This window comes from Rosa rugosa, chromosome 3 (assembly GCF_958449725.1).
Source record: "Rosa rugosa chromosome 3, drRosRugo1.1, whole genome shotgun sequence".
Taxonomy (NCBI): Eukaryota; Viridiplantae; Streptophyta; class Magnoliopsida; order Rosales; family Rosaceae; genus Rosa; species Rosa rugosa.
In genome coordinates, this window is record NC_084822.1 from 30,879,981 (window position 1) to 30,906,139 (window position 26,159).

At 41.9% G+C, this 26,159-nt stretch overlaps 3 protein-coding genes across 3 annotated transcripts; 2 read left to right on the top strand and 1 right to left on the bottom strand.

Moving 5' to 3' along the window:
• Positions 1-7,608: 7,608 nt before the first annotated feature.
• LOC133737552 (uncharacterized) lies at positions 7,609-8,361 on the bottom strand. Its single transcript, XM_062165079.1, has one exon. The coding sequence runs from the start codon at positions 8,359-8,361 to the stop codon at positions 7,609-7,611; it is 753 nt and encodes a 250-aa protein (XP_062021063.1).
• An 8,262-nt stretch (positions 8,362-16,623) lies between these two features.
• On the top strand, positions 16,624-18,840 carry LOC133737553 (uncharacterized). Its single transcript, XM_062165081.1, has one exon. It carries the CDS (start codon positions 16,624-16,626, stop codon positions 18,838-18,840), a length of 2,217 nt encoding a protein of 738 aa, XP_062021065.1.
• A 1,319-nt stretch (positions 18,841-20,159) lies between these two features.
• Positions 20,160-21,501, top strand: LOC133736975 (SKP1-interacting partner 15). The gene has a single exon (XM_062164599.1). The coding sequence runs from the start codon at positions 20,252-20,254 to the stop codon at positions 21,332-21,334; it is 1,083 nt and encodes a 360-aa protein (XP_062020583.1). The 5' UTR covers positions 20,160-20,251; the 3' UTR covers positions 21,335-21,501.
• The last annotated feature ends 4,658 nt before the right edge of the window (positions 21,502-26,159 follow it).

The window sequence follows — 26,159 nt, forward strand, 5'->3', positions numbered from 1 at the left end:
ATTCATGTCTAACTTCAAACCGAACTCATGATTACCCCCCTCTCTTTTCAGACGCAGGTAATGGAACACTTCATGGGCAACCATAATGTTGTCTTGGATTAGCCTTTCGGGGACAAATGCATTCTAGTTAGGGGATATAATCTGGGACAGCAGTGGCCTATGCCGATTTGCAAGGAGTTTGGACATGATCTTATAAGAGTTGTTACAAAGGCTAATTGGCCAAAATTGTGTGGTTTTTTTAGGGTTGGCCGAAATTGTTTGGTTGATGCTTTGGACCCGGATATGCCTAGCTAGGAAATCACTAGAGGCCTCCCTCACAATCTCATTGACAATGTTCCAATATTTCTGGTAGAATAACCTCGAGAGCCCATCCGGACCAGGTGCTTTCAAAGCACCTAATTGAAATGCAGCAGTTCTTATCTCCTCTAATATGAAAGGGGGGCAAGAATACCTTCATTCATATCATCAGTGATTACCCTGTCAACTCCTCCAAAAACTTCCCCCCAAGGTCTAGTTCCAGTCCCTGTGAATATTTTTTGGAATTGAGTTTCGAACTCAGCCCTAATCCGGGCTTCTCCCATGATCCAAGTATTGGAATCATCTTGTATCTTCAATATTCGGTTCCTCTGTCGCCTGTGTATGGTGGACAGGTGGAAAAACCGGGAATTTAATCACCGGTCGTTAGCTAATTAATGTGGGACCTTTGAAGCCAATATTTCTCCTCTTTCAACCACAAGGCCCCCAACTTGTTAGTTAACTCTTGTTGTTTAGCCACAGAGAAAAAAGGTGTAGTCCCTTGTAAATCATCGAGCTCCATAAGACATGCTCGAATTTCTTCTCTGTTACATTTTGGAAAGCGACATCTGCTCCATTTCAAAAGGTTATCCCTACAGACAATTAGATTGGCTCTCCACTGTGCTATACTAGGGATGTGACCTCGGGACCGCCAATTATCCTTGATAATCTGACAGGAGCCTGCTTCATCCACCCAAAAGGCTTCAAACTTGAAAGAAGCCTTGCACTTTTCCCTAATAGGTTCTGAATTGAATAAAATTGGGCAGTGATCTAATCCTACCCGAGTTAGGTGTGTTAGGCAAGTGTTGGGCCAGCTAGAGAGCCAGCTTTCATTAATAAGACTGCGATCGAAACGTTCTTGAAGTATCACCACCTCATTCTCCCGTCTTTCCCATGTGAAGCTTTGACCCTTAAAACCAAGGTCCAATAAAGAGTTGGATGCTATAAAGTTTCTTAGAAATTGACACCTGCCACCATACCAAAGGGTGCCCCCCTTCCTTTCATGATGATTGACTAGCTCATTCAGGTCCCCAATTATTAGCCAAGGAACATCATCACAATGATTACAATTGTACCACCGTTCCCAGAAAACAGCCTTGTCAGCCCCATAGGGAGGGCCATACATCCAAGTTACCCTGATAGGTCTACCAGTACCTGGAAGTAATATACTTATGTCTATGAAATTTTTTGAGTAGTTCGTAATATCCACCTTAAGAGTAGACTTCCACCAAATACTAAGACCTCCTGCAGTGTTTATAGGGGCAAAACTGTAACCTTTGCTAAACCCCAATTGTCTACGGACTCGATCAACATAAAAATTATTCTTGTGTGTTTCGGAAAGGAAAATTAAATCAGGATCGTGGGAGTGGGAGTGGGTTATCTCTCGCAGAGTTTGAAATGTCAAGGACTTACCCAAACCTTGACAGTTCCAGGAGATACACTTCATTGACCCCTTGCAGCTGCATTAGGCCAGCTGCCACAGCCCTGGAGGGGGGTTGGGTCCACCATACCTTTTGTTGAAACTTCCTGCTTTCCAGTTTCTTGAATAACATGAGAGGATGAGGGCATGGGTGACCTAGATCCTGCCTCAGTATAATTTGTAGTGATGGGATTAGTCTGCTCACTCTCCGTACTAACACAACCTCTCCCCCGTCCTCTACGCCCACATCCTCTACCTCTTCCACCAATTGTGGATAAACGCAGCCTTGGGATGTGAGTAACTTTGGTTCATTTTGGAGCTGGTTTGGGCACACCTTCCTCCTTGAGCTTCTTCTCTTTCCGTTTCCTTTTGGCCACTGTGGGCTGTAAACTTCCCTCCTCAATTTGGGGAGAACTTTCGATTTCGACTAGTGTAGCACAATTGGTCTTGGGACAGGTAGTTATGGAGCCCTCATAGTTGTCCACACTAGTAGGTACTGGGAAGTGTGGGTTAGCAATATAGTACTCATTCTTGTTTTTGAAAGCCCACGGTGGTAAACATTCAGGGTCGGCCCAAGACCCATTGTTTAGACTCAGTCCCCCCAGTGCTCTAGTTACGCTACCATTTCTGAAATGGGCCCCATGTGCATCTAGATCCCACCTATGAGGCCCAGACAAGGGAATTCTTGGGCGTTGGAGCCGCTTAGGAGATATGGACCTGTCCTGCAATGACCAAGACGGGCCAGACTGGCGGGCAACAGTAGGCAAGTCAGCATCAGTGGTTGAGTTGTGTGCCATTGAGGTGCCATCACGGTCATATAATCCCAACTCCCTAGGATTCAAAAATTGGCCTGACTTTCCCCCCCTTTTGCTCCGACCGAAGATTCCGGTCGTCGGAGCATAGGGAAACTCAAGGGGGTACCCAGATTGGGTGAAGACTGGCTTTTGAGGAGGCTCAGCAATCAGCGAATTATCATAACGAACTCCCAGGGAGACGAGGATTGGATTAGCCTGATGCCTACAAGAAGAGATCATATGGCCTAGGCAGCCACACTTGAAGCAGAAATTTCTAAGATTCTCGTATTGAAGGCGAATTCTAGATGAAGGGGATTTGTCCCTTGGGAGCTGGATAAAAGTTGCTAGTGGTTTGTTGGTGTCGAAGATCACTCTCAATCTGATATACCCTATGTTGCCCTGTATTGCAGGATCCTCCACCTCAATAACCGAACCCAGCAAATTGCCCAGTTTTCTACCATTGTTGACATTGATATGTTGTAATGGAATACCATGGGCTTGTATCCAGTAGGTGGCTCTCTTGGTGTAAATGTCATCAATTAACTGGTAGCGGGGCCAATGTCGGATGGTAAAATAATAGCCCTTGACATTCCAGGGGCTATCCTCCAAAAGTTTGGTGGCCAGCTTCTCTGAGCCAACAGTGAGGCAGAAAGTGTTCTTCTTGACCCTCACAATACGAATCTGGCCAAGGGACTTCCAGATGCCCATTAGGGTAGCCTTAACACCCCCAACCCCAGCTTCCTCATCAGTAATTAGGATGCCCAGGAGATTGATACCCTCTTCAATATCCACAAAATCAGCATTGTCTTGAAAGCAAACTGACATGGCCTCAATAATCCCTTCATCCTCGAAAGGGATATCATTATGTGGTGAGGAGGAGGGAGCCATCACCAGTGTTGGTTGCAAATAACAGAAGAGTCGAAACTCTTAAAATTACCACAGAAGGGGAAATATCCTAGCTCAGAGGAGGAGGAAATGTGCAAATTTCACTTTCTCCTGTACTAGTTGAAAATTGCAGAAGAGACAAAGCTCTCTAAAAACAACCACAAAACGGGTAAAGTCCTAACTCAGAGGAGTAGGTAGTGCGCAATAAATTTTGTTTCAAAAATAAAGGCTGCAGAGGTTAGTCAATAAGCAGATGATTTGCAAATTAATCATAAAGAGTAGCTGGTTGGTGATATCCTTTCCCAGGAACAAGGTTCTATCTCTTTTGTAGGCTCCATATTCCAGTAGAATACAGATCCAAGGCGCAGAGATAGAATGCTCCCCATCCATATTTGGAGGGGCTCATCCCTTCGATTCAATCCCCACCTAACTACCCAGAAAGATTACCTCCCCTAAGAGCCCCATGTATGATGCCTTGACCTTGCTGCAGGTTAATCAAAGCTCGAATAACGAAGATAGAAGCTAAAGAAAACATGAAGAAGAAGAAGTTTTGAAAACAAGGTACACATCATGGTTAGAAGAAGTGTGCTATGTGGGCTAGCTCAAACTAAGTGAGCATGGAAACTTACACACAAGATATGGAATCAACAAGTAGACCATCACAACTAACTTGAAAAGACTACTTGATCCTCAACAAAGTAGCAGTGTCATAAAACTCGATTATAAACGTGTTCATGTAATATTTTCTTGTTCATTATTATTATAACTAGTATCTGAAACCTTGTTGATGTCATATTGAACACAAAATGTTGAAATTAAAAACATCGAGGCCAATCAAAGGAAGCCGTCTCTCTAATGATCCTCCATTAACAGGGAAGTGACCAAACTTGCTAGAGCATTGATTATAATGAAATGGTCATTTCAATTTTTAAATGAGTAAATTTCTTCTATGGTACCTGAGGTATGCCCAATTGAACATTTAGATACCTACTAGTCTTCAAAAGAGGACAATTTGATACCTGAACTGAGGCTCTATTTTGGTACTTCTGTAATGTCCAATTAAATGTAAGGATAAAATTAACATTTAGAATATACGTATAAAAACAAAATAAAAAAACATGAGTTTTGTGGAACGCCCTCCTGAGTCAAAGAGATAGCTTTCTTTCAGAACCTCTCCCAAAGAGAGACGATTCGGTATCTGAACCGGCTGAAGGAGAGTGAATAGCTCATTTGAATGCGGAAACTCTTCTCTTCTACGTCAGCCTTCGAGCAGAACCCATTTCGAGTCGATAATTCCATAACTCCATCATCCCTCGCCCGTTGACTTGGTTCATAAAATCCTTCAATCTCGTACCTAGCTTTTTCAAAGAATTCCATTTCCTCAAAACTCATTATATTGCCATTCTCGTACCCACCATTGGGGTTTATTCTGTATAATGTACCCCCAGTGAGACAATCTCATAGTACTCCACTTTGCCATCTAGGATCAATCCTTATGGCCGTTTTTCATCATTTTATGGGTATGAATTATTTTTATTTTTTTTGAGTAAAAGAGAGAACTAATTTATTGATCATTTGAAATATGGTTACAATCAAAGCTTAGAACATCTCTAAGCAGTTCAGGAACAACATCATTCCAATCTAGCTTATGCATAGACTCGATCATAAGCTTCACTTGCAAGTCTATGTGCCACTGCATTTGCAGTTCTAGGAGTGTGAGAAATAGAGACTCCAGGCCTACCCTCCAGCCACATTCTAATATCATCAATGATGCTACCATGCTCCAAGTTTTGATAATCATCCATCTAAATTTCTGAAACAGCCACAAGATAGTCTGTTTCCACACAACATTCCATAATCTGCCTTTCTTGCAGCAACTGTAAGCCAGCTTTTAGAGCTAATAATTCCACATGTTTGGCAGATGCGACAAAACTAACATGGTGAGCAAAGGCAGCAATGCAGCTTCCCTAATCATTCCGGAGCACACCCTCTACTCCTCCTTCATACATGTTAGGTAGAAAAGCCCCATCCACATTTAGTTTTAGTTGTCCCAGCTGTGGAAGAGACCAACGTACTCTTTTATGGACTTTAGCTTTCTTTGTTGGTGGACAGTGAGCGTGCTGAAATTCATAATACCATGCCATTGTACCACACATGATATCCTGTGCAGTCTGAGCCTTGTTTGACCACAAGGTATTATCTCTCTTTTTTCAGATACCCCAAATCAACATAAGCAATTTCTGAAACTCCTCAGTCTTAAGATTGATTGCCTGCTCAAGCATCCATTCCTTAAAATTAAAAATGGGAGAGACAAAAGCATTAAGATGGAAGGGAGCACCTGAGATAATAGTTTTGCAATGGGGCATGCACAGAACACATGGCCAACATCTTTATACGGATGGGAGTAGGAGACACATTTTAACTCACCCTGATAACCCTTAGTGACAAGTTTGGCTCTAGTTGGTAACAGGTTTTGACAAGCCCTCCAAGCATAATTTAACACTTTTCCCGGCACCTTAGAATTCCATAGTCTGTTCCACAAGAGTTTGTACGAGTCTCCATTTGAAGTGGAAGCAAGAACATTATCCATGACCAAATTTTGTGCCAACCAATAAGCAGTTTTGACTTAATAGAAGCCTCTTTTCTCTGGCTTCCAAATAAGTCTGTCCTCCAGTACTCTAGTGCTTATTGGGATACTCAATATCTTTTGAGCTATATCTTGTGGAAATAAAGCTGGGTGCAATCCACGATCTGGTGGTACTATTGATGAGTTCAACAACTTTCACAAACTCACATTGATTTGGCTTTTGGATTAAATAATTAGGACAATCAGGAATCCACTTATCACTCCAAATGTTGACTTGTGATCCATCCCCAATCTTCCACTGTACCCCTGTAGCTAAAATCGGTCTACTTTATTATACTGCGCCATGAGAAAGATGGTTGATCCCCAACATCAGCATCCCAAAAAGAACAGTATGGATGGTACCTTGTTTTAAAAATCCGAGCAACAAGCGAATTAGGATTTTTAAGCAACCTCCATCCTTGCTTTGCAAGCATTGAGAGATTGTAAGCATACAAGTTTTTGAAACCTAAACCTCCCTCCTGCTTAGTTAAGCAAAGTCTCTCCCAACTTATTCAGTGGATCTTCTTCTTATGAAGATCCAAAAATGAAGCTATCATCTGCAAAGAATAGGTGATGCAATACAGGGGCTTCATGACTCATTTTTAAGCCTTGAATGATTTGTCTGTCCACAAAAGTAGATATAAGAGATTATAACCCCTCTGCACATAAGATAAAAAGATAAGGTGATAACGGATCACCTTGTCTTATGCCTCTAGTAGGATAAATAACATCAGTAGGTTGACCATTCAACAAGATAGAATACTGTACTGAAGTAACTCCCTGCATGATAATATCAACCCATTTGGCTGTAAAACCCAACTGCAGAAGCATGGCCTTTAAGAAGCCCCACTCTAATCTGTCATAAGCTTTAGAAATGTCCAACTTTAAGGAGAAGAAACCTTCCTCCTGTCTCCGTAAAAATGAGCTACTTCAGTGGCAACAAGAGTATTGTCAAAGATTAATCGGCCTGGCACATAAGCACTTTGTAGAGGAGATATAATAGAAGGCAGTACTTTCTTTAATCTATTTGCAACCACTTTAGAAGCAATTCTATAAATGACATTACAGAGAGCAATAGGTCTAAAGTGAGCAGCTTCCTTGGGTTCCTTGATTTTTGGAATTAAGCAGAGATGCGTAAGGTTTGAACCTTCAAAACTCTCTCCAGTTTCCAGAAATTGCCTAACAGCCACACAAACATCTATGCCAATAATGTGCCAAAATTTCTGAAAGAATGGAGACATACCATCTGGCCCCGGGCTTTTAGAGGGGTGCATGTGAAATAAAGCTTCCTTGATGTCCTCATCCGAGTATGGTTGCAACAAATCATGATTCATGTCAGTTGACACTCTTGGTTCCATAACACTAAGAACAGTCTGAAACGCTTCATCAGCAATGTCCCCAGATGAATATATTCCTGTGAAATAATGCAGTATGATGTCGTGGATTGCTGCATGCTCCGTGCACCAGATTCCATTATGATTGTTCACACCCTTGATTCTATTTCTTTGCTTTTGATTTGAGGCCCTTCTATGAAAGAAAGCCGAGTTCTTGTCACTCTCTTTCAGCCACAGCGCCTTTGAGTGTTGTCTCTAATAGGTTTCCTGCTGCGCAAGCAAAGAGCTCAACTTTGCATGCAAGTTTTGTTGCTTTGCATGCAAGTTTTGTTGCTCCTCATATTGATCTGATGAGAAAGGCTGCCTCATCAAGTCATTCAATTTCTCCTGAATGATTCTCATTTCACCCTTCTGGGCATCAAAAACATGTTGATACCAATGCATAAGATCTTGACTGGTATGTCCAATCTTCATCCCCACTTGTAACTTACCATTTCCCGATAAAGGCTGTAACCATCCTTTTTGGATAATACTCATACAATCAGAGTGTCCATGCCACATTTCTTTGAATCTAAATCTCTTTGTTGACTTCCAGAAAACTCTTTTCTCTGGACTTACCTCGATTAGGAGAGGAGAGTGATCTGATTCAACTGGAGGCAGTGTAACAACCCTAGAACAAGGGTACCAGTTTCGCCATTGTGGGGATTGAAACCCCCTATCCAGCCTCTCCTTTGTGAATTTGCTCGCCCATGTGTATATACTTCCCACAAACCCCATATCATGGAGATCACATTCAGTCATTGTTTGTCTGAATAAATTCTTAAGTGCCATTGCTCGGGGAACCCTTCCAGATTTTTCATTGTTGCTCATAATTTCATTGAAATCTCTTGCCATCAGCCAAGGAAGAGAGCATGGGTCAGCAACTAGGGTTTTTATGTGCATGTGCAAAACCATAAATTCATGTGAACCTCCAAATTTCTTGTGAGCCAAGTTGTCCAATTTCTGCATCAATATGATTAGGACTATACGTCTTCAACCTTACCTGTGTTTCTGCCTTCCATAATAGTGTCACACCACGAGACTCATCTTCATAAGGATAGCTGATACATTCGATAAAGCCCAGATCAACCCTAATGGACTCAAGTAGGCTTGGTTGAGCAGGAGTCTCTGAAAGGAAAATTAAGCTAGGGTTTTTCGCCTGCACCATATTCACCAAAGCTCTTTGAGTTTCATGGTTCACGATCCCACGACTATTCCACACAAGGATGTTAATCTGCATCATGATGCTGAATAGAAAGGCCACACGTCGGTGGCTAGGGTTTCACTGCTTCGCGTATAAATGATTAATGCTTTTGGGTTATGTTGAAGATAAAATAATCAAATTTTATGTTTAAGAAATCTAGTCATTGTATAGTAGTCTCGTGGACTAAATTTTTTAAACATAAAATTCAATTATGTCATTTTCAACATAAACCAAAAGCATTATTCATGTTCATTTGCTCCCAAAGGACCCAGAAAATGATAAAGACCCGGGGCTGATGGCTGATACCCACAAAATTCATGTTTTTATTTTATTTTTGTGAATTTTATCCTTACATTTAACTGAAAAATAACAGACATAGCAAAAGGTCAAACGAAGCCAAAGTTCAGGTATCAAATTGTCCTCTATTGAAGACTATGTATCAAATTGTCTAATTGGCCATGCATTAGATACCATAGAAGAGATTTACCCTTTTTAAATTTGTATCCGACTTGTCATTTGCTTTCTTCACAAAAGCTTTGGCCAAATCAAGTACAGTGATACCTTTACGCATTTTTTTTTTGTCAAACAATAAATTTTATTAAAGAGAAAATATTACAAACAACATCAACATAGGCCCAAAAAACCAAAAACAAACAAACAGAAACAAACACAAGCCGAAACACAAGGTCAGTCACATCACTACGAACAACCATCGACGGGAAGACCATAGCCGCTGCACCGCTGCAAAGAAACAAGCAACAAACGCCATCCATATCAAAAGGTCGAGGAAGAAACCCAAGACAATTTCGATGTACCCATCCACCGAATTCCAGAGAGCAGTACTCTCATCACTTCCACCATATCAAAAAAAATCTACCAAGAAGACAACTGCCTCCATAGAGGCCGGTTGAAAGGAACAGGTGAGATCCGGCAAAGGATTGAAGAGACAAGTATCGAAAGGGTACACAATCTCTTGTTGCATCACCAAGTGCACAAGTGGGCAAATCCCACTTTGAAGTTTGAACAAGGCTCTGGAGATCAAAGGAACAGACCATTGCAGAAAGATTAAACAACCAGATGAAGAGCGAAAAATCTAGAAAAAGGAAAGTCATGAACAAGGGATGAAAGACAGGAAGGGGGAAAAAAGACAAAGGAAAAACATACAACCGAAGGCGAAAAACAGGAAAGGGGAAAAAGAGGCAGTGAGCCCCGGATCGAAGACTAACTCCGGGCAAAATCGCCCACGGAGGGCGAGGAATGACGCCATTGACTCTCAAGGTGTTGAGAAAAAGCAAACCCACTGATAGAGGAATTGAAAAGGCTAGTGTTGTAATATTTTTAAAGAAAAAAAGAATCCACTTACGCAATTGTTAGTTCAGCTTAAATTAAGTGGACTTAGATCAATGAGCTGCATTAACTATGTATAAAAATACTGAAGATCACGATGATAAATTTTGGTTTTTTTTTTTTTTTGGGTACCTATTCATATATGTAATGACCGAGTTCCAATTAGAAAAAGAAATAATTTCATTTAACCACTTGGTAGTTTACATAGAAAACAACTTTAGTTCATTGCACTTCTAATTTCATCATTAATGTGTTTAAGTTGATACTGTTTGATGGCATCTCAATCATCATGGCTAATATTCGACAAAGAGTGGTTATTGGCTGGCTTTGAAAATTAAGAGGGAACGGATGAGATATCGGATTATTGGAGACATCTATGGAAGCTTAAACTACCTCCAAAGATGTAACATTTTTTGTTGTCGTGTTCTATGGGTTTCTTACTGTACATACCTCCAACAATATGGAGTATTTACTACATCACCAAGCATAAGTAACACCCTCTTTGGGACACCCACAAGCCATGGTCAGGCCCAACCGCTACTTGCATCTTGTAGCCCTATGTTCAAGCTACGCTACGGTATCCGGAAGTCGCAAATCCGTCGCCGGAAATCCACTTTTCCGGCCTTGCCAAGTTGCCTTCACAAACATGCTTTTTAGACTAGAATAGTGGGTTCTTGTCCCACATCTAAGAAAATGTAAAGGAGATGGCTTCCTTCACTTATAAAAGGAATGCCTCCTCCCACTTAAAAAAAGACTCCATTACATCTCTTGTAATCTTGTTAGGCCGCAAGGCTCGACACACTAGTACACATTCAAGGCGCCTTTACATTTTCTTAGAGGTCTAGTCTAAACACCCAAATCCAACCTCCTTCTTCTTCAGTCAGCGGCACCGCCAAGCTCGAGCTTCCGCCAGCATGACCATTCCTCAATCATCACCAGCACTGACAGCTCCGCCAAGGACAAACCTCCGCTAGGCACCGGCCATCTCCAAGGCACCACCCCGCCGGCCAACTCTTTCCCCGCTGACCACCGTCAACGGCAAAGCCCAGTACACTGCTCCGCCAACCAGCATCTCCGCTCCGCTAACCGGCAATAACCTCCGCTGTCATGAGCACCAGTCCGCTGGGCTTGTGCAAGCTTCTCCTCTAAGCTTCATCAGCGGGAAACAAGGCGCCGCTAATCTCCGTCAGCGGCAGTTCTTCCGCTCAGCTCCACCAGTGGCACATACCACCGGTCATCACCACTAGCTATTCAGCAATCACAAAAAGGTGCATGCATCACCTTTATCTCTGCAACAAAACCGAGCATCAACTTTATCTCTGCTCCTCTCCGACGGAAAAATCTTCCTCCACACTGTGCACCGCTGCAGGTTCACCGGTGGAACTTCACCGTCGACCTCCGTACCGCCGATCATCACCAAAGCTCCGCGGAGCTTCACCGCTGACCATCAGCGTCACCCACGAGCTCCGCTCCGCTGATTTCGGAGTCTCCGCTAGGCTTGGGCTCCACAAATGTCAGACGGTCTTGCACCGCCAACCTTCTTCGTCCGTGGGTAGCGAACGTGGCGGCGACCCAGCGGTACATGTGCTCCGTCAATAGCACTCACCTCCGCTGAACATGCACCGGAGCTTTAATCTCCCTGGCGGAGCTTCAATTTTCCAATGCACCCAATTTACTCTGGACACCCAGAGCTACCTCTGCACAACGCCGATCTTGTTCTCACCGATCTTGTCAAAGCACTATGCTAAAATCCCTTGACCCGGGCACCCTCCTGCAATTATGAATTAAGGTGTTGGGTTTCTGCGGGGACAAAGCGGCCAACAAAAGCTGAGTTTCTCTTCTTTCTTTATCTATTTATTGGGTTTTTTATGGACACCACACACCCATGGCTTCGCACAAGTCAACAATTTTACTCTGTCCATATAGAAACTCGTGATCTACTGTCATAGCATGTTGTACTTATTCATATATGTACACGCAACACAGCCATATAATTGCTTTTTATATGCTCATTACTTAAAGTGACACGTGTGCTCATCCACATGCATATGACACATGAAAATATATGTCCATACATACATGTACAAACAAAGCCTCTTAACTGCCACGTTAAGCTCATTTTAGGCTTTATACATGCTAGCTCTATTATGCATGATTACATCTCGCTTTTGGTACTTGTTCACTGGTTGCATACGCCATCCCTACTGGCCTTTTTAACACATATGCCTTATGACATTTACAGCAGCTATCTAAACCAGGCATGTTAATTTATTAACGCACACAACCACATGATTATTAAACAAAATAGATATATATGCAAGATATTTGTCGTCCATTATTACTTGCTTATACACTTTGCTTAAAATTTTATCAAAGTACATATGCAAAAACACATGCAAATTATTGGTGTCGATTTTATAAATCCGCATACTAATCATCTATTTTTGCAAGGAAATTCAACTATTTCTATCAAGCATTCAAGCGCAACTATGAGTTGACGGACATTATCGGAATACTTTATCCGCCAAGCAATGGACTGTCATGCTCGGCATAAGATAAGTCACTATATCTTATCTTTTGCGCTCTTGCAATTAGAGCTATTACCATGCCAATGCCGTGCTTTTCCTACTTTAAGCATGCCTACAAAATGTTATTAGCATCCACATTACAAGTACATGCTAGACACATATGCCGTGCTACTACTTAATTGCAACTCAATTAAATAAATATGTGACACTCATCTAGAAGCTTGTGACACTTTCGACTTACTAAAACATGCTCGGATAAACGACTTGCTCGGGTTACGACTCGCTTGGGTATCGAGTACGGCCACGACTTGCGCTTGGGCCACGCCTCGCATGCTCGCACAGCGCCTACACACTCAACTACACCCAACTTGCTCGAACAACCCAACTTGCTCGATCATGTCCAACATGTTTTACTTAAGCCTCAAGTTCACAAACGCTTCGTTCTATGTCACGGGGACTACTCCCACAAAATTACTTTGGACACCCATTACACTTGCCACTATCTATTGTGCGTGTTGTATGGTCATAAGATCCACATATACAACTACCAATATTTTACATGTTCATACACATTAATGGAATATGGAATTCTTCTACCATTTGTTGATCCGCTACAAATCGAATTCTTTTCACATTCCATTAAATACGAACGGTAACCAATACAACAAGCATTCTACATATGCACGTTTTCTGTCTCATTGTGCAGGATTAAACGAGTCCCTTCTTGCTTACGGAGTTCGGGGACTTGTAGGGGCTCCGTACCGCCCGGTTACTTATGCTTGGTGACATCATGTGTATAACTCCTCAACCAAGAAGCTCCTCTTACTTGGGGACTTCGGGGACTTGTACATACCTCCAACAATATGGAGTATTTACTACATCACCAAGCATAAGTAACACCCTCTTTGGGACACCCACAAGCCATGGTCAGGCCCAACCGCTACTTGCATCTTGTAGCCCTATGTTCAAGCTACGCTACGGTATCCGGAAGTCGCAAATCCGTCGCCGGAAAGCCACCTTTCCGGCCTTGCCAAGTTGCCTTCACAAACATGCTTTTTAGACTAGAATAGTGGGTTCTTGTCCCACATCTAAGAAAATGTAAAGGAGATGGCTTCCTTCACCTATAAAAGGAATGCCTCCTCCCACTTAAAAAAAGACTCCATTACATCTCTTGTAATCTTGTTAGGCCGCAAGGCTCGACACACTAGTACACATTCAAGTGGACGTAGTCTCCCGCTAAGGCGGGAGGTGTACTTCACTTGTCTCTCTCTCTCTCTCTCTCTCTCTCTCTCTCTCTCTAAAGCTAACTAGCGACCCCTCAGTCACTAACGTTAACACTTACCATGCAAAGCATCTTTATTTAGAAGGAGGATAGTTCAGGATGTGGTATGTCAGCGATGTCAACAAGGTGAGGAAACGCCCTAGCACACAACTTGGAGTTGTCTGTATTGTGTTGCGGTGTTTTTTTTTTTTTTTTGAGAAAATGGCGGTGCGGCAGCCCTCAAGCCTTGATAGCCTTGATTAAAGAAACTGTCGAATACAATGGGGGACATTGAGCCTAAACCCCTGATTACAATAAGTAGAACATCCTGAAATACTATCCTGAGTCTCTACTAAATGCTTGTACTCAACAAAGCACCAACTAGCAAAAAGCGCTCTACTGGCGACTCTATTTGCTTTAACTGCTTTAACGCAGCAGTGACACAACGGAAAGATAACTTGATCTGCAACCCGAGTGCAGCAAAGCATAACTACCAAACGCACAGCTTTCCCATCATGATGCCACTGGACACTACATCCAGTGACACTTAATTTCACTCTGCTCCTAAGAGGCAGCGACCATTTGCAAGTGCAAGGAACTCGCCGCCTACCAAGAGCAAAACAGGCACACAAGGTGCAAAGACTGGCACACAGACCACTGCCTCCTACCGGAACACGGTTGGAGGTTATTACCGACAAAGCAACAACTGAAGAAAGACAAACAAAAAAGCAATAAACTGTTACCAACAACCACCAGCAAGGCCCAAATGCAAAAGCCCGGCCCAACCACCACTGCATCCCGGGCTCTAGCGCCGCCAGCCAAACTCGCTGCCACCGCCCTCCAGCATCACCACGCCTCAGCCCAGAATCACCTCCATGAGAACGAGGTCTCAGCCGCCGTACGGATCCCAGATGCCAAAGAACCGCCACAACTCGCCGGCGGTAAGTTCCAACCCAGCGCTGCACCATGGCTGCCTTCCTCCCCAATCCCAGAAGAGCAGATCGAGACCGATCAGCCCACTCTGAGATCGAGCCACCCTTCTCTAGCCCTGGAACACGCCACTGCCTCCTCCCAGATCGCCGATTCGGTGCCGCCAGAACCCACCGCCCAACAACTCCATCAGAAGATTTGGACAGCGAACCCATCACCACAACACCTTCGCACTGACAGAGCCAACTCCAGGAAGACACCCTCTCGGACACAAGGCCCCCTGTAACTCTTATTGAAAGAAAGAGCAAAACGTAAACAAACGAGAAAGGAAACAGAGATTCAGGACAGAGCCCGAAGGAGGAGGCCTCCCCCAACCCTCAAGCAACCTGATCTAGATCTGGAAGGATCAAGAACCGAGCAGGAGGGGAGGGGGGGAGGGGGAACTGGTCTCATATCTGTTTTCTCTCTCTAGCTTTTAGAGAGAGACGATCTAGCCTATATTGCTACATTGTGTTGCGGTGCTTTAGAGAGCGGGGTTTTATGCTAAGCTGAATCCAAGTCAGTCTATTGTTTTCCCTTCTTTAATTCAACATGCTATGAGTGTCTTGTTGGAGGATGAATTAAGGTTCTTCATAATAATTTTGTGAGTTAATTGGAAAGAGCAGAATGCTATTGCATGGAGAGCAACCAAAGTCAAGCCAAGTGTTATATGAAATGGAGGACTAGACGGAGGTGGGCCCCACCCTCTTCTGATTTTATTAAAATGAATTGTGATGGCTCGGTCTTCCCCTGAAGGTGCTCGTGTGGGAGTTAGCGCTGTCTTTAGGGATGAGGGGTCATTTGGTTAGGGCGGTGGGACTGAGATTGAGGTTTAATGTTGCACCACGTACTGCTGAGTTGTTTGCAATTAAGGTTGGCTTGGATTTTTTTTTTTTTTTTTATTATTATTATTTTTTAGAATGGCTAGTTAAATGTAGTAGTGGAGTGTGATTGCATGAAAGCTGTTAATTTACTTTCTAGGGATGAATATTGTCTATCAAGTGATGGAGTTGTAGACTGGGAAATCCATAAGCTAATGGATAGGCTTCATATCCCAAGTATTGCTTTTGTTTCTAGAGAGTTAAATAGGGCAACTCATGTGGTCGCTCAATATGTAGCCCCAGGGGCGGAGGCAGTTCAGGGCGAGTGGGGGCCACTGCCCCCACTGAGATTTTGACAGTTGGCTGCTAAGTAGACAATTTGCCCCCATCAAGTGGCTATATATGTTATATATGATATAGATGTTCGGTGTTCCCAACTTCCCATTTCAAACTTCAAAGCCCAGATTGATAGTCCAAAGTCCACACCATCTAAACATATCACTAGGCCCACCGCCCACAACACAACTCTCACAAGCTGACGGAAAAAACAAGAAAAAGCTCCCCATGAAGCTTCTTGTGCAACCCCATTCAGCATATATATTCAAACTCAACTACCAAAGTACCAAAGCCAGCACTCTGCACTCAAAGTCAATAACCAAGTACAACTGATATTGCTGGCTTCCTAGAATCCTAGTTGTTGCAATGACTTCGTTTCTCAAACCCCAGATATCAATATCACTTTGTTGATCAAACTCAACTACCAAAGCCAACACTCAGGTTGATTAATTTGTTTGTTTCTTTTTTACTGTTTTTCTTCTCCTCTGTGGGCTGTGGCTCTGTTCTTGTGTATTGTTGATAGTATAATTTGATTGCTCTGTTTTTGTGTTGAAAGATTTTATTGCCATTTTTTTATCTCTTTTCTTTTTGCATGCCTGGAAGGAAGGATGGAAGTGTGGCTGTGTGGAACTCTATAAGCATATACTAATATTTTTGATAGATTACACATGATTTTGTTTACTATATTGATCGTTTCTTAGTTTTCAAACAATTTTACTTACACTTTAATCATCTTAATGTAGTTGTAAATTGTGTGAAAGTGTCATGGAAAGATTCTTTAAAAGAAAATCAGATATGCTACCACCCCCTGAAGATAGTGTAATGTCAAAGAATAGTCGTGTTCGGGTAGAAATAAACTTGGCAGATCTTCCTTCAGATCCTGGATTACGAACCAGAATTCAAGATTACGATCCGAACATTCGAGACCAAGTTCGAAGAGAATATCTGCAAAGGGGTCCTTATCAGCCCAGGGAACACAAATTTCTTCAAACCAAGTGTGGAGCTTCGAAACGAAGGTTTATATCTGCTTGGTTCAATGATTTTCCTAAATGGTTGGAATATAGTATCGAAAAAGATCGTGCATATTGTTTGTGCTGCTACCTATTTAAAGCAAATATCGGAGAACAAGCAGGTGGTGATGCATTTACTAGTGATGGTTTTCGAAATTGGAAGAAGAAAGAAAGATTATATGATCATGTTGGAGACCATAATAGTGCTCATAATCAAACTTTGAAAAAGTGTGAAACCTTGATGAATGAAGGACAACACATTCGAAATATCATCCACAAGAATGCTAAGCAATCCAGAACAGATTATCGAATTCGACTCACTGCATCAGTTAATTGCATTCGGTTTCTTCTAAGACAAGGCCTTGCATTTCAGGGCCATGATGAGTCAGACAATTCAAGCAATCAAGGTAACTTTCTTGAGCTTTTGCAATTTCTTGTTGATCATGATGAAGAAGTTAGAGCTGTTGCATTGAAAAATGCTCCAGAAAACCTCAAAATGACATCACCAATGATTCAAAAAGACATAGTCAATGCTGCTGCAGTTGAAACCACAAATGCTATAATTAGAGACATGGATAATGCATTATTCTCTATTCTAGTTGATGAAGCTAGAGATGTTTCTATAAAAGAGCAGATGGCTGTTATCTTTCGTTATGTGGATAAGAATGGTTGTGTGATTGAACGTTTCATTGGCATTGAACATGTTGCCAATACCACTGCCATTACACTTAAAGAAGCTATAGATGCATTGCTTTGTAAACATAGTTTAAGCATATCAAGTTTATGTGGTCAGGGTTTCGACGGAGCCAGTAATATGAGTAGGGAACTTAATGGCTTAAAGACACTTATTTTGAAGGAGAATTCCTCTGCTTTCTATGTCCATTGTTTTGCACATCAGCTTCAGTTAGCTTTGGTGGCTGTAGCAAAGAAACATAGCATTGTAGGTGCCTTCTTCACATCAGTTAGTCATGTTGTAAATATTGTTGGTGCATCTTCTAAACGGCGTGACATTCTTCGAGAAAAGCAGTCTCTCAAAGTTGTTCAAGCATTGAAAGTTGGAGAACTTTCAAGTGGAAGAGGCTTAAATCAAGAAATTGAGATTAAGCGTTCAGCCGATACACGTTGGAGCTCACATTATGGTACGCTCATAAACTTTACTGCCATGTTCTCTCCCATAATTGATGTGCTAGATGAAATTGCATTTGACAAAGTAGGTTCTGATCAGAAACATGATGCCTTTATTTCATTGGGGTTATTGCAATGTTTTGATTTCATATTTAGTCTACACTTGATGAGGATTGTACTTGGAATTAGTCATGAGTTGTCACAAGCCTTGCAAAAAGATGATCAAGATATAGTAAATGCAATGGATTTAGTGAAAATTTGCAAGAGAAAATTGCAAGATATGAGGGATAATGGAAGGGATTCTTTACTAGAGCAGGTTGTTGTCTTTTGTGGCAAGGAAAATATTATGGTTCCCAACATGAGTGATCAGCATCTATGTAAATGGAAATCAAAACGGAAAAGTCCAGAAATCACAAATCTCCACTATTACCGCTTTGATTTCTTTTGTGCTGTGATAGATCTCCAACTTCAAGAGCTAAACAATCGTTTCAATGAGGTTAATACTGAGCTACTCCTTTGTTTGGCATGTTTACGTCTGAATCATTCATTTTCTACTTTCAACAAGCAACGTTTGATGCTTCTTGCTCAATTTTATCCGGATGATTTCTCTACATCAGATTTGCTGGTACTACAATCTCAGCTTGATATTTATATTGATGATATGCAATCTAACACAAAGTTTCAAGACTTGCAAGGAATTTCTTCTCTAGCACAGAAACTTGTCGAGACAGGAAAGCACAAGACATATCCATTTGTCTATCTACTCATAACCTTGGCATTAGTACTTCCAGTTGTAACAACCACAGTTGAAAGAGCATTCTCTGCCATGAACATCATAAAAAATTGAATGCGAAATCGAATGGGAGATCAGTGGTTGAATGATAGCTTAACGGTATACCTTGAGAAAGATATATTCAATGCCATTGACAATGAGCGTATAATTCAACGATTCCAAAACATGTCTACTCGTCGAGGACAACTATAGATGACTTGAGCAATATTGTTTCTGTTTTGTTAGGAAATATTGATTGTCTTTTGTGCTAGGAAATAGCTCAAGTCTTTTTTGTATAATGCGAATCATTTTTGTGTATTATATGCACTGATTGCACATACAGGGGATGTATTTTGATTCATCAATGGTCTTTTGGTGTTTGGTTTAATTTTTTTTGCCCCCATACTTGTATATTCCTCCCTCCGCCACTGTGTAGCCCGGCTTGAAAGGCGTATTAGTTCGTTAGGATTGGGCCTAATTGGCTCACGTAAATCATTGATGATGATAGTCTCGTAATTAGTGAAAATAATGGTAGGGAAGTGTGTAGTGGAGCTACCTCTAATTCTTCCTTGATGTAATTTGCTTTAGTTTTTAATAAAACTTCTCATCTCAAAAAAATAATAATAATAATAATAATAATAATATAAAAAATTGATACCAGATGATTAAAGGGCAAATGTTATAATTAGTCCATGTGGTTTGGGGTCATGGTTACTCTTACCTTGTGGTTTCAAAATGTCAAATTCTAATTTTGTGGTTTGTGAAAGTAATTAATCTTGGTCCAATAGTTAACTTTCATTCAACTTTGTCAACAAATGCATCTTGTGCACATCACGTAAATTTCAATTTTTTTTTCTTTGTTTTTTTCTTAACTTTTAGAAAGGAAAAAAGTCTCCCCAAGAAGCCCAGAAGCTTTTGAAAATTCAAGCAAAGGTTTTGAACAGCAATCTTGCAATTAATTGCGCTGATGAAATATTTTTGGCTAGACAATGGCTCATTTTTCTCTGATAGAGGGCCTTATGACCCAGGATAAAATTCCCTAATGATAATTGATCTATAGGTTGCTTTCAGAATAAAGACCATATATATGTGTTATTTATTATGATTTATACTAGGTGCCAATCGTTGGATATACATCTAATAGTGATTGAGCATAGAAAGTTACTAACCAGATGAACATGCTTGCGTTAAGCATATAGCAATCTTGACCGACTAAAAGATCAATTTTTTTATTTTATTAAAGTCTAAAAGGTCGAATTTGGGAATATAATTTTCAAAATTAACATAATTTTTTGAAAAAAGGAAAAAAGTACAAAAATGAGGTCTTTGTTTCACACGTGCCGGCATCCCCAAACAGAAACGAAGTCTTTTCTTTTTCTTTTTTTTCTTTTCATTACAACCAAAGAGTCGTCTTCTCACTTTCCCCTCTCCATCTCCTGTCTCTGCATATTCCGATCCAGTTCTCCTCCTCCGGCGGCCCACCACCATGGAGTCTCTCCCACACGACGCCCTCCACCACATCTTCTCCCTCCTCCCCCTCCCTCAGATCATGATCTGCCGCTCCGTCAGCAAGCACCTCCACCAAGTCCTCACCTCCCCCTCCTTCATCCACCTCATCTCCACCCACTCCCCTCCCCTCCGCCTCCTCGCCCTCCGCCCTCCCCACCACCGCCACCACCACCTCTCCTCCCCTCCCTCCCTCCACGTCTTCGACCCCGACCTCCACCGCTGGCTCCGCTTCCCCCTCGATTTCCTCCCCTTCCGCTCCCCCCACCCCGTCGCCTCCTCCTCCGGCCTCCTCTACCTCTGGGCCGACTCCCCCGACTCCACCACCAAGTCCCTCGTCGTCTGCAACCCTCTCACCCGCCGCTTCCTCACCTTGCCTCAGCTCGGCTCCGCCTGGTCAAGGCACGGCTCCGTCCTCGTTGACTCCGCCACCCGCGTCATGGTCCTCACCGAGCTCGCCGCGCTTTACTTCTCCGCCGCCGCCGGCAACCACTGGCTCAAATTCTCTTCCAATCTTCCCTCCAAGCCCCGCAGCCCGATCCTCGTGGCCGACTCGGTCTTCGCTCTCTGCGACGTCGGCTCGCCGTGGAGGAGCCAGTGGAAGCTTTTCGCCTGCGCCATTTCGAAGCTGAGGAGCTCGCAGACGTGGACGAGGCTCGAGAAGCAGGAGTGGGGGGACGTGTTCGACATTTTGAAACGGCCTCGTTTGGTTCGCGGAAATGGGACCAAGATCTTGATGGTTGGGGGATTGAAGTCTTCGTTTTCGCTGAACTCGGCGTGCTCGACGATTCTGATACTGAGGCTGGATTTGGATAGCTGGGAGTGGGACGAGGCGGGCCGGATGCCGGTGGATATGTTTAAGTGTTTTCAGGAGTGTAGCAAGTTCAAGGTGTTTGGTGGCGGCGACAGGGTTTGTTTTTCGGCTAAGAGATTGGGGAAGTTGGCTTTGTGGGACAATTGTCCGGGGAAAGCAGAGTGGCGGTGGATTGATGGCGTTCCCGGAAGTGGCGATGGGCTTTGCAGGGGGTTTGTTTTTGAGGCCAGGCTCACCCCATTGCCTTGATCAGTTGAGTGATGAAGGTTTCAGCTTGTGATGCCAGTTAGAGGTTGGTACTTGTTCACTGAAAAACACTCCAATGTTGTTGTATTATTATCATTGAATTCGAGAACCTGTTGTATTGTTATTTGAATTTCGTAATGCAAATCTACAGAATTCTATGTCTCAGCAAATGGCTTTATGTATTTTGCTTCTCTTTTCTCTGCGATTAAGTTGGTGAATGATCTATCTGTAGCTATGTGAAACATTAATTTAAGTAAATAAGATGATAATGGAAGAAGAAATGCGTATTGGTAAAAATATGACCATAGGAAAAACTAAGTCAAACTTTTACTCTACTTTTGTTCAATGTGTCTACACTAATAGTGATTAATCCTTTGGTGTCCCTGTATATTTTTTCACTCACTGTCTATGCACTCAAAAAACTGATAGTGCATGATTGTGGGCTTGTTCCTTAGTTTCAACTAAGGCGGCAGCATCCTAGCTTAACTATAGGTAGTTCTGGGATACATTAAGGCCTTGATTGGTTCACAGAAAGGAAAGTACTTCCTTTGTCTTTCCCATGAGAAGGGAAATGAAATTTTCCCAAGAATTTTTTCTGGTGATTGGTAACATTAAGAAAGTTATAAAAAAAGTTGTTAAAAAGTTTGTAATAATAGAATAAGATAATGTGTTGTGAGTAATAAATGCAAGGAAAATAAGGGGGGTGATTCCTTTGGTGTTTGGAATGAACCACTTCCCCCTTATTTTCCCTTCCGTTAGGAAATTATTTCATTTCCTTTTATATCCCAAACGCAAGAAAAGAACTAGTCTCATTTCCTGATGCTTAGTTTCTGCGAACCAAACGTGGCCTAAGTCCTTGTTGGTCACTTTCTTCTAACTTCTTAGATGACATTTATTAGTACTCTATATTACCCAAATAATAAAAAAAGGGTCGTTGACCCAAAGCACCAAAATGAGCAAAAATTATCCTACTTACCCCAGCAACAGATTTTTATTCCCACTAAACCCAATTTGAAGCAAAATGACTATTCTACTCTCAACTTAATTACTAAACTACAGCCACTGCCAAACTCTCTCTCTCTCATCCCACCGGTGTACAATCTCTCTCTCCTCCCTCTCTCTCTTTCCTCCGACGTGAACTCTCTCTCCAACGATCTGCACTCTCTCTCTCTCTCTCTCTCTCTCTCTCTCTCCCCAACGATGTCGGCATGTCCAGGACCAAGCCTCGATCCGCCATGGCCTGCACGTCGTCAGCGCTGGCAGTCGACGGCAAATCAATCGAGTTTGTGCAACCGTGAAGGTGCAGCCAACGATCGTTTGCAGCCCAGAAGCCGGCGATCGTCATGAGGCGGCGCCATGGATCGTGCAACCGGCGGCGACTTCGTGCAGCTCCAATAAGTCAGCCTGAAGACGCTACTGAAGATGATTCCGGTCCTGGGTTTGCAACCGGAAGGAGAAGATGAAGTGGGTGCCTAGATCATTTTTTTTTTTTGGGTAAAATGAGTGCAGAATTTATTTATTTTTTGGTAAAATGGGGCAGAAGGCCCAGTAAGAAAGTAAGAAAAAAAGTTTTATTGGGGAGCAATAAATGTTTTGAATTGATATAATCTCCTCGTTTTTCTCCTTAACCAGAATTTCATTCCGGCGACCGAAAGTTCTATTAGGGGCAATAGACTTCTATTGGGAGACAATACATGTTTATTCAAGGGGCAATAAACCTCTCCGGTCCCATATGAGATCTACAACAACCTCTTTGAAGACTTCCGACGAGGTTTCATAAACCTCTATTGCCCCCCAATAGACGTCTATTGGGGGGCAATAGACGTTTATTTAGGGGCAATAAACATTTCTGGCGCCGCAGTAGACGTTTATTTGGGGGCAATAAACATTTCCGGCGACCTATGAGATATCTGATGACCTCTTTGGAGACCTCCGGCGAGGTTTCCAGAGAAGTCCGGTGGGCGGAGGTCGGTGACCAGATTCCGGTTAAAGTTGGCTGGAATACGGTGAAGGGAATCCGGCGGCCGGTGAACGGGCTCCGGCAAAGTCTCCTATGGTGTCTCTCTCTTCCATTTTCTCTCTCTCTAAGTAACAAAGAGGTGAGGGTAAAATAGTGTAAAAAAAAACTTAATGAGATATTAGGGAAGACTTCCTTAAAGTGTTTTGGGTAAGGAGAAATTAAAAAACTTAATGAGGTAAGTGAGAAAAAAATCCCTAGACATGGGGTAAATGGACAAAATCCTTAAAAAAAATAGCATTATGTTGCTTTCTCTTTCTGTAGTTTGCTGTTGTTTTCATTTACCATTCTGTGCTACAAGTTTACAATAAGATTTCTGACTGATCTGGCTATAACTGTCCGACACACTTTAGTAAACAAGAAGGTAATGAAAAAGGAGCTTAGGGGAAGTTTCTTGTCCCTTGGGACACATAACTGATGCCTTTTTAGTATTTGATCATATTTTTATACTTTTAATGATGAATGTACTATGCTAATATATCAAAAATTATGGATTGGAGCTTCGGTTCTTGGCGGGTCAGTTTAAGTATGCATTATTACTTTGCCTGTGGCAATTAGTTAGAAGCTAACAACATGCAAACCATTTATGGTTCCTATTGGTTATACCATCAAGAGCAAATAGCATTTCTATTTGGAGGGGGAACAAGTAACAGCAATGAATTGTACCTCTTAGTCTCTCTTATTATGAAGTAATTATTGGGACTGACAGGAGTACAATGGCTAAAATCTGTATACTTTGGTTTTTCGTGAATGTGAAACTTCTAGGAAGATGTCTGGAATCCATGCGCAAATGGTAAGAGCATTCAAAATGGGATTCTCTTTATTCTGATGCTTGGCTTCAAATGTTGGCTGAAAACTTTTATTGCTCTAATTTAAGGTTTTTTTTATTATTATTTTTTGAACTGATTGTGAGTTTATGACTATGGTCTTATTGTTTCCATTCTTCATTCATGTACTTGATGTACCACTGAAAGGATTAGGACCCTTTACAATGGATTTTCAGAATTTCTGCTTATGATCGAGCTGATAATCCATTCTGATATCAGCGCATTTGTTTGGTTTGTCTTTTTTCTGCACTATGTTTAGGTCCTTGCTTTGAGATTAATTTTTGCAAGTAAAAGGGGTATACCACCAGTCTACCACACCTTTTGGAATTAGGGTATCATGACATACTCAAGGTTCCCAGCTTCTGACGTGGTTATATTACAAGCCACCGATCCAACATTCTATGCATCTCGCTTAAGCTGGATCTTCTTTCTTTTGGCAAAAGTTCATTGGGATAATCTATACAGATTGTTATGAATGAATACAGATGGCTAGGTTAGGTGAATCTATAGCGCCATTTTGTTTCCTCAGCTTTAATTGTTAGTTGCTGTTGTTCATTGGGATAAGCTGTTCATAGGACTCATTCTCATGCTAGTTAGTTATAAAAAAGGAGTACTCAATTAGGACCCAGCAGCTCAATTTATCCAACTGTGCTTACATTGGTTTATATTTATGCTATAAGGATTTTAGGTGTTGTCTACAGATGTAATACGGGGTTTCACTTTTGCTGATCTTACAATTTGAATCATCCTTTATTGAGTTGCAGTCTTTCTGCTTCTTCAAACCGATGGAATGAAGTCATGAAGCCATTTGTAGATTTGAGTTATAGTTGTAATTTTTTCACTTCAGTGGGATTTCAGGTTCAATGAGTCTCCCACATAAGACTCTAATTAGTCTGTCATAGTAATCCAACTTACACACTCGGGCACACCATGCAGGTGAGCTGGTGAGGACCTTGTTACTTACTCTCAAATGGCATGGTCCAATTTCTGAACTGTTCTCAAGGACTAGTTAAGGTACACCGTACACAGTATTTTTCATGGTTCCCAGTTTGGAAAGATCCTGATACTGGCCAAACAAAAGTTAGAACCTGATTAGCTGTTCAAAAAGCTTACATATGCGTTTGTATTTGGCCTGGCTATCTGAGCTGCTGATCATTTTTTTATTCAACTAGTTACCACTTGGATTACTTTCGGGTTTGGAAGTCTCCGTTCTTTTGTTATACTGAGGTCATTCTTTTATTTATGAAAGCTAGCTACTATAATCCCCATTTGAAAGTCTCAAGTCAGTTCATCACCATTACTTGTTGATTTCTAGCTCTTCATTCGTTATGTTAACCATTTTTTGTGCACAAAGTTGCAACAAAACTCAAACTCAGCCTCTGCACCAATTCTCTGGTCATCGCTTCATCTACCCTTTTGCTCCACTTTGTGATTATGAAACTTTTGCCGTTTCCACTTTTGGACTTTTGTTTTGCCTTCCATCATATCATCTTTTGAGATTCTGAAGTCATGGAGAGTCGACTCCTGCCGGACCCAGTTCCGCCATTATGAGATGTGCAGAAATCATGATAGGACCCAGTTTTCGCCCTAATTCAGTGAACGTCAATAGAATGGAGAAGGAGGACCCCTCCGAATCCATTTGGAAATTCTATATGATATCCATCAATATACATAAACTAGGTTCCATTTCTGGGTTTTGGAGGTGACAATGTTGGGGTTGCAAGCAGAGACTTGTGACCAAAAAAGAAGCAGAGATACTGATATAACGATTTAGCTCAAATTAGTGGTCGATTACATTTTTTTTTTCTTCTTTTGATCAAGATTACACGGTTTCTCAAAGGCTTCATACGCTCATAGACTAATCCGTATCAGGAAATCATGTCAGAACAGTTAATTTCTCCTGGCCACCAAGTATAGATTGAGATTTAACTCCTATTAGCATTGGCGGGAAAAGAGTTCCACACCTGGAGGCTCTTACCAACTC